This window comes from Brachyhypopomus gauderio, chromosome 1, assembly GCF_052324685.1.
Source record: "Brachyhypopomus gauderio isolate BG-103 chromosome 1, BGAUD_0.2, whole genome shotgun sequence".
Classification (NCBI taxonomy): domain Eukaryota; kingdom Metazoa; phylum Chordata; class Actinopteri; order Gymnotiformes; family Hypopomidae; genus Brachyhypopomus; species Brachyhypopomus gauderio.
The window spans coordinates 41,789,022-41,797,628 of NC_135211.1; the positions used below are offsets into that span (position 1 = coordinate 41,789,022).

The 8,607-nt window shown below is 41.4% G+C and overlaps 1 protein-coding gene across 1 annotated transcript; it reads left to right on the forward strand.

The window, feature by feature from the left end:
• The first annotated feature begins 762 nt into the window (after positions 1–762).
• LOC143521073 (CD5 antigen-like) lies at positions 763–6,929 on the forward strand. The gene is made up of 7 exons (XM_077013652.1): positions 763–966; positions 2,977–3,306; positions 3,408–3,713; positions 4,090–4,377; positions 4,479–4,976; positions 5,118–5,240; positions 5,918–6,929. The coding sequence occupies exons 1-7, from the start codon at positions 924–926 to the stop codon at positions 6,049–6,051; spliced, it is 1,722 nt and encodes a 573-aa protein (XP_076869767.1). The 5' UTR covers positions 763–923; the 3' UTR covers positions 6,052–6,929.
• Positions 6,930–8,607: the final 1,678 nt, after the last annotated feature.

Here is an 8,607-nt window from a genome sequence, read left to right on the forward strand (position 1 = left end):
TAATCAGGACCGCTCAACTGTGGAGACATTTATCTTACAAAACAGGAAACATCAAGAACTAGAAACAGGAAACAGGGTATCAGAGAATCAAACCTCAGATGAGAGATATGATAAGAGACTAGGGAAAAAGAGAAAATATGATGAAATATCACTTATAAGTAGCATCTGAGTGTTTTGCAACTATTTCGTAACTGTTCTAAATCATGAGAACAAAATATACAGTATATGAAATACCATTTCTCAAAAAACAAATATCTTTCATTAAAGATGTAAATAGTGTAAATAAAGTGTACATTTTTAAATGTCAAATACAAATGTGAAACTGGACAAATAAAAATAAAAAACATGCAAAGGAAACGTTAAAACATACATTTATATTTTCTGATCCCACAAGGTTCTGTGTGTGTGTGTGTGTGTGTGTGTGAGAGAGAGAGAGAGAGAGATTTTGTACATTAATCATTTGCATCAGGGTTCCGTGTGTGTGTGTGTGTGTGTGTGTGTACACACACACACACACACACACACACACACACACCTTACCATGTCGCATCCCTGTCACACAGGTGCTCACCATGTTTCTGCAGTGTGTGAAGATCTGATAATGAGTGCATCTTTCAGAACACACACACACACACATACACACATACGCATGCATGCAAGCTCATACATCCACGTGCTCATGCACAGAAACACAACAACTGGTCTCATATATTTGAGAGAGTGTAACTTCAGTGTGCTGCTAGTAGGACAGAGAAGGACACACAGAAGGACAGAGACCAGCCGGTGGAGGACGAGGTCCAGACAGAAGAACAGAGACCAGCCGGTGGAGGACAGGGTCCAGACAGAAGGACAGAGACAGGCCGGTGAAGGACAGGGTCCAGACACAAGGACAGAGATCAGCTGGTGGAGGACGGGGTCCAGACATGCTCACTGTTCTGATCCTGGTGCTCAGCTGCTCCAGTGCAGGTAGGACTCAGACACCAGTGCTGGACGGACTGGGCTGGGCGTCCGGGAGCAGATCCCGGTCCTACAGCACACTGGGGGGGGGGGGCAGGGACATGCTGGGACAGACGTCTGTGATCTAGTCACAGATCTCAGTCCCAGCCCAGCCCAGCACACTGTATAATTATATTTATTGTTTAACTGCTGTGGTTAATAGAGCAGGGTGATATCAACAAAATGAACAATGTTCCATTAAAGAGTCTTGTGTCAGCAGCAGTGATTATACTAAATACTAAATATTCTGGACAGACATTTTGGTTTGCTGATTAGCATGTTGTTGTTTGTCAATGTGAATTTGCATATTACTTGTAAACAAGAAAGTATGTATGAGGTACTCATGAATTACCAAGAGATCAGGGTTTAAGATGTTAAGAGCAAAGCAGACCTCCTGTCGTAGTCCATAGGTTTGCTAGTTTAGCCAGATCTTCAAACGCTGACTGAAGACTTTTTGTGCAAACGTTTCAGTATCTTCTTGTTGAATGCAGCCCAAACCGCTTAATGTACAAACTCCGTTCGAAGGTCTCGGCTCTGACAGGTGTGCTATATGTTTTGAGTCGATTAGAGTTGTAGTTAAATTATTATTATTTTTTTAAGTTAAAAAATTTTAAAGCCCCATTGAAATGAATTGGCTCCCATAAAAACTCAGAATCAGAATCAGCTTTGTTGAGATTTTCCTGTTTGATTTTTGGGTCAAACCACACACAATTACACCAAAGTCATCAGAAATGGGTCCTCTCTCATACAATCTCTTCAGTGAAGCGATAAGTTAAATATGTCCCAAACTACGATCGTTTGTTCGGAGGGTGCAATTCAGATTAAACAAGGCTTCTCCACTCTCAAGTAGTGAGTGAGTTATTTTTTAATGCCCCCCCCACACACACATACATACATCTCTCTCACACCCACTACACATACACCACAGACACACACATACATCTCTCTCATACCCACTCCACACACACACACACACACACACACACACACACACACATACATCTCTCTCATACCCACTACACATACACACATATTCATCACACAGACACACACATACATCTCTCTCATACACACTCCACATACACACATATACACCACACAGACACACACATACATACATCTCTCTCATACCCACTACACATACACACATATACACCACACAGACACACATACATACATCTCTCTCATACCCACTCCACATACACACATATACACCACACAGACACACACATACATGCATCTCTCTGTTCCCCACTACACATACACACATATACACCACACAGACACACACATACATACATCTCTCTCTCATACACACTCCACATACACACATATACACCACACATACACACACATACATACATCTCTCTCATACCCACTACACATACACACATATACACCACACAGACACACACATACATACATCTCTCTCATACACACTCCACATACACACATATACACCACACAGACACACACATACATACATCTCTCTCATACACACTCCACATACACACATATACACCACACAGACACACACATACATACATCTCTCTCATACACACTCCACATACACACATATACACCACACAGACACACACATACATACATCTCTCTCATACACACTCCACATACACACATATACACCACACATACACACACATACATACATCTCTCTCATACACACTCCACATACACACACATCTCTTTGTCAAGCACTATGTATTTCCTTCAGGAAATGCAAATCTAGTTTTAACTGTAATTCCATTGTTACATCCTCTTGAAAGATTTATTATGATGATTATTATTATAACTATTTAAAATGAATTATATATTAGAAGCTATAAGTGATGCTATTTGTAGATGTGGTGTGATGGGTCTTTATTGTTAAATGAAGCTCTGGGGTTTTTTAGTGAATATCAACACAGTTCATTTGGTAACAGAATCTGAGCTTCACTTTCATGTCTCCACATGTGCGTATAGAGATGAAGTTGGTCAGACTCGTGGGTGGCGACGGTCACTGTTCCGGGAAGCCAGAGGTGTTTTACGACGGAAAGTGGCACCGCGTGTACAGCTCCAACTTTGACTTCAGAAACGCGATGGTGGTGTGCAGAGATCTTGGCTGCGGAAATGCCGTCAACATTTCCGATGCGCTCGAGCTGAAGGACAAAGGCACCAGAGTGGATGTTCGCTGTGAGGGGCAGGAGGCAAGTCTTGAAAAGTGCAAACATCACGGAGTCTCGGCGCATCGTGGTGGAGGGGGTTGTGGGGGATCTGGCCTCTACAGCCACAATGCCGAACTCGTCTGCTCAGGTCGAAGTTTAAACATACAATAATTAATTCATAATTACAATAAACCATAAACATATTTTGAAATCTTGTTTATCTCTGTCTATTTTTGTGTCTGCTTTCAGAACCAGTGAGACTGGTGGATGGAGGTGGATTCTGTTCTGGGAGACTGGAGGTGAAGTCTGAGGAATCCTGGACCACAGTGTGTGAGGCTGACTTTGACTGGCAGGACGCAGAGGTAGTCTGCAGGGAGCTGGGCTGTGGTTCTCCACTAACTCTACAGGGGGCGCTCTTTGGAGAAGAGAAATACCAATTTGGGACCAACAAGTTCCAGTGTATGGGCTCGGAGAAGCGTCTGTCTAACTGCAGCACCTCAGCCAGTGAGGATCAGAACTGCACACTCAGTAGTGCTGTGAATCTCACCTGCTCAGGTAAGAACGTGGCCCCTACCAGCCTGTACTCTTTCCACCATTAGTTCTTTAGCTGTTCCCAGTCCCATCAGCTGTACCTGAACATTGCACTCCAACAGAAGATATTTCTTTCCACCAGACTGTTTGTTGCCTGTTTCAACCACTCTCGTTTTTCCATTCTCGAACTCCATTCAACCCCCTCCCCCGAAGAACATGTCACTTGATCAATGATAAATTTTCAATAACTACGTATTAAGAGGTGTTGGCAAAAACGCCATTATCAACGGCAACTTTAAGAATTCCAGTTCTTAAAAAAAGGCTTTTGAAGGTGTGTTAACATGCTTGAGCACTTCCCTTGTGAATGCTTAGCAGACGCAGCGCTCTTCTGTCTCTTCAGGTCCCGATGATGTGAGAGTAAGTGAACACTGCGCTGGGGCAGTGGAGATGTATTTCAGTGGCGACTGGAAGAAGGTGGCCTCGGAGCTCTGGTCCTTAAAGGAGGCGGCTGTGGTCTGCAGACAGCTGAACTGTGGTTCCTCCGTGGCAGCTTTGCATCTTCAGGAAGGCGTAGGTCTTCACGGGTGGGGTTTCGGGATCCAGTGTACAGGAACCGAAGAAGCACTGAGGGAATGTACGGTGAAGACGGCGCCGGTCGTGAAAATTCTGGCTGGAGTGGTCTGCTCAGGTAACTCCGCCAGTGCAACATGACGTTGAAATGCATTCTGGTTTCTTCTCAAGAGAATGATTTGATCCAGAACATTTTACAATCTTTCCGTATCTTCCCAGATCTCCTGGTCCAGCCCAGCGTCTCCTTCTCTGCTCCCATAAGACCATCCAGGGGCCTCCAGGGGCCAGCGGTGTTCAGGGGCCACAGCTTCACCATCACCTGCTCCACTCAGCCCCAGTACCCAGGAGGCTCCTTCCACCTCACACTGCCCTGGAACAACATTAGCCACGCCCACCCAGCTGTCAATCACTCAGCCTCACCATCACCTGCTCCACTAAATCACAGCGCCCAGGATGATCATTCTACCCCAACCCCGCTTGGACCAACCGAAGCCACGCCCACCCGGCTGTCAATCACTCAGCCAGCTGTCAGTCACTCAGCCTCCTTCCTCTTTCCTGTTGCTGACGATCCTCATCAGGGCACATACAGCTGTTTCTATGACAACCAAGTGAGCATTAAATGCGTGCGGTTCAATGTTGGGGACGAGTGGAAGTCAGGACCTTTAATACACAACTTCTCTTCCTACATGAGTGGCACCATCTCCATTAGCCTCGCAGGTAATCTGTTGTGTTTCTGTGGTAATGCTTGAAGGTACTTTGAAGATATAACGATCCTGACGTTTTCTCGCATTTGTTAATGGGAGAATGATATCTTGATCAAACCTTTTTCCATTCTGTGCATTTGTGTGTGTGTTTCAGATTCTCCATTACCTGCAGTCATCACCAGAATGATGGTTGTGCCGTCTCTCCTTCTGATGACCTGCTTCTTCATCTTCCTCATCTGCAAGAAGAGGAGACGTTTCCTCATGAGACACACATCAGGTGAGGGACTACATTACCCAGAGGGAACGGCGGTGAACACAAGGGGGGATGTTTCCTCATGAGACACACATCAGGTGAGGGACTACATTACCCAGAGGGAACAGCGGTGAACACAAGGGGGGATGTTTCCTCATGAGACACACATCAGGTGAGGGACCACATTACCCAGAGGGAACAGCGGTGAACACAAGGGGGGATGTTTCCTCATGAGACACACATCAGGTGAGGGACTACATTACCCAGAGGGAACAGCGGTGAACACAAGGGGGGATGTTTCCTCATGAGACACACATCAGGTGAGGGACTACATTACCCAGAGGGAACAGCGGTGAACACAAGGGGGGATGTTTCCTCATGAGACACACATCAGGTGAGGGACTACATTACCCAGAGGGAACAGCGGTGAACACAGAAGAACACAGATTTAGGACAGAACACACCATTACATTTTACAGGAAATATCAAATGTGTCCTACATGTGCAGTGACTATAAAATCAGACTATGAAAAATTTCAACTGAAATCAGTCTCCGTGTTCTACATGATACATATGGGTAATTAAACCTGACAATCATAATCTGTACTGAGCTTCTGTTTGCCAGTAAAGGGTGACAACAACATTTTTGTGTAAAAATAAAGAAACACTTTTCTAATGTTTACTGTAATGCACCACTACAGGCCACCAGGGGGCAGCAGACCCTGTGTATGAGACCATAGAGCTGGTGGGCCTGCAGCGGAGTAAGAGAGGAGCAGGAAAGGAGCAGCGCACAGACGTGAAGGAGGAAGAGGAGGGAAAACCCCACAAGAACTAAACACAGAGACTCCGTCCGACATGCCGTACGCCCTCCTACACAGTACAGCAAAGCAGTATGAGATACAGGGCAGTGTGTCCGAATACACAGTATTCATTAAACAGTAGGTGAAAAGTACCCGGATGGCTTACTGAATCAGGAACCATTTTGAAATATGCAGCACACTATCCTATCCCATAATTCAACTGGAGCAATAAACTATGATTGTGTGATGTCATATAACGTTTTAACGTTTGAGTAGAGCGTACTGCATTAAAATCTATTGTCTACTGCTTAAGTATGACATTTCTGATTCAGCCATAGTGAATCTGATAATCACTTAATCAGAAAAATACCAAAAGAGGAAGTTGAAAGTAAGCTCATGTGTAATCAATCAGACACCAGAAATGGAGAGTTCTTCATTCACAGGACATTTTGACATGTGTTCAAGAATCAGTGTACGTGGTCCATGAATCAGTGACTCAATTTGTTCTTTAAATCTTAATATATAAAAATGTTTCACACCTTTTTGTTCACCAATATATAACCACATTTTTAATACTGCTGAGCTTTTTTTTTTTACATTAAACTTTCAATAATCAATGTATTATTTTTTGGGTTTTTTTAGAGTAAGCTTATTTTTATGAATAGGATTATGTTTAAGTTAATGGCGTGTATACAGTGTATTTGAGAATGAGTTTGTCAGTATTTTGAATCCAGAGAGCTGTTAACCCAGTGCCTGTCTAGTTTGAAGACCATGACAATTTCACAATGTGTGAAATGTCTTTCTGTGAACCTTCAGATTCGGATTGTGACTTCCAGCCAAAATACACAGTTCACTGCTGTTTTCACTTAATGTATCTCCTTTACTGTAAATTGTATTGCATTTTCATTTTTAAATAAAGCTTTTTAAAGGCTACTTTGTCTTTTTGGACTATTTGTAGATTGTATATTGCACTGGAAATGTCAATGATTAATATAGTATATGAACCTACAATACTGCACTAATAATAATATAAATGAAGATAATTCAGAACAAGGAGACATTTTCTGTGGAAAGAGATTTAATAATATGTATGCATCAGTCATCAACTCCTGTGGGTTAAATACATTAAATAATAATTGTCAAAAATACTGATAAAATCAATAATAATTAGTTCCTTACTTACTCTTCATAATGGCCTGATCCTGTATACACAGAGGAAAACCTGGCTGAATGAGTTTAGATATATATATATATTTTTTTTTTTTTACACACACACACATACTCATATTAAAATACATATCCATAACTATGACTATAGATGCACATATTTATCAGAATATGCTACAGTAATTTAAAGACAGTCCATTTGGTAACAGTCATTTTTTACACACACCACAATTTGAGACTGAAGCATTTTTTCATTTTTTTATTCTGGCTTCATTGAAAAATAAAGGAAACCCCAAGCCTGTTTCAACTACAAATAAATACAAATAAAATGAAAGAAATCCTTATAATGAATCAGAATCACACTAATATATGTACAATAATCTAGCAGACAAGCCAAACGAACCAAACCGTGAGAGTCGCAGGGGAACTCTAACCAACTACTGCCACCTTGTGGACAAACCGCAGAGGTTCACTGTCACGGAGTCACTGCTGTGGCTCCATGTGTGTATGTTTGGGTGACAAAATGGAGGCGAAAAACATTATTTTAAACATACATTGTTCTGTATGACGTCATAATATGGTAAAATAAAAAAAATGCATAATAATTTTAAATATAGATCAATTGTATTCACAGTTTAAGGTTCCCTTCATGCAAACTATAATTAATACTTTACAAACGTATATTATGTATAACTTTTGTTAATTCCATTTACTTGTAGCCTTTTTTTAATCACTTATAAAACAATAACAGGCTCGTGGAAATGCTGTTTTTTTTATTTAAATTATGCAGTGATTTTAAAAATCAACCCATTTAAATTCATATGAAGTGATATCCCCACGTCTTACCACAGGATATTTACATTATTTTGTACATGTTGAATGCTAAAATAAATAGTGTTTTAAACCTTGAGTTTAAAAAAAAACAATATTTTAATTTTCTTAAAGTATAACTGTCACACCACATGGCTAACAAAAAATGACAGAACAATTTTGACAGAAATGATAAAAACTGAAGACTAGAAGACTCACCTGTTTGTTGAGTTCTTACCAGAGCACTAATTCAGCTGATACCACTTGCCGTTGTTCTTAATTAAATTGTATGTCTGTTTATGGTTATTTGTGCTTCTTGGCAAATGTCTAACTTGCAAAACACAAGGTAATAATACTGACTCCTGTAGTTTAGTAGTAGTCTGACTCAATGGTGTCTTGAATTCTGGACTATCTGTACTATTTCCTAGGATGTATTCTGTGATCAGAAGCAAAGCACTTCGTAAGTCGTTCTGGATACGAGCGTCTGCTAAATGCCGTAAATGTAAAATGTAAATTAATTAATGAAAGACTTAAACTCACCATCCAGCATTCACACGAGAAAATTTCTGAGGGGCGTTCTTGTTCAAATTTGACAGAAGGACCCATAGTTGTCC

What these genes read in the sequence shown, in the direction of transcription:
- LOC143521073 (XM_077013652.1), top strand. Translation starts at nt 924, where the DNA reads ATGCTCACTGTTCTGATCCTGGTGCTCAGCTGCTCCAGTGCAG. An exon ending in GCTCAGCTGCTCCAGTGCAG is followed by an intron (nt 967 to 2,976) that starts GTAGGACTCAGA and finishes ATGTGCGTATAG; the next exon opens with AGATGAAGTTGGTCAGACTC. An exon ending in CCTCATGAGACACACATCAG is followed by an intron (nt 5,241 to 5,917) that starts GTGAGGGACTAC and finishes GCACCACTACAG; the next exon opens with GCCACCAGGGGGCAGCAGAC.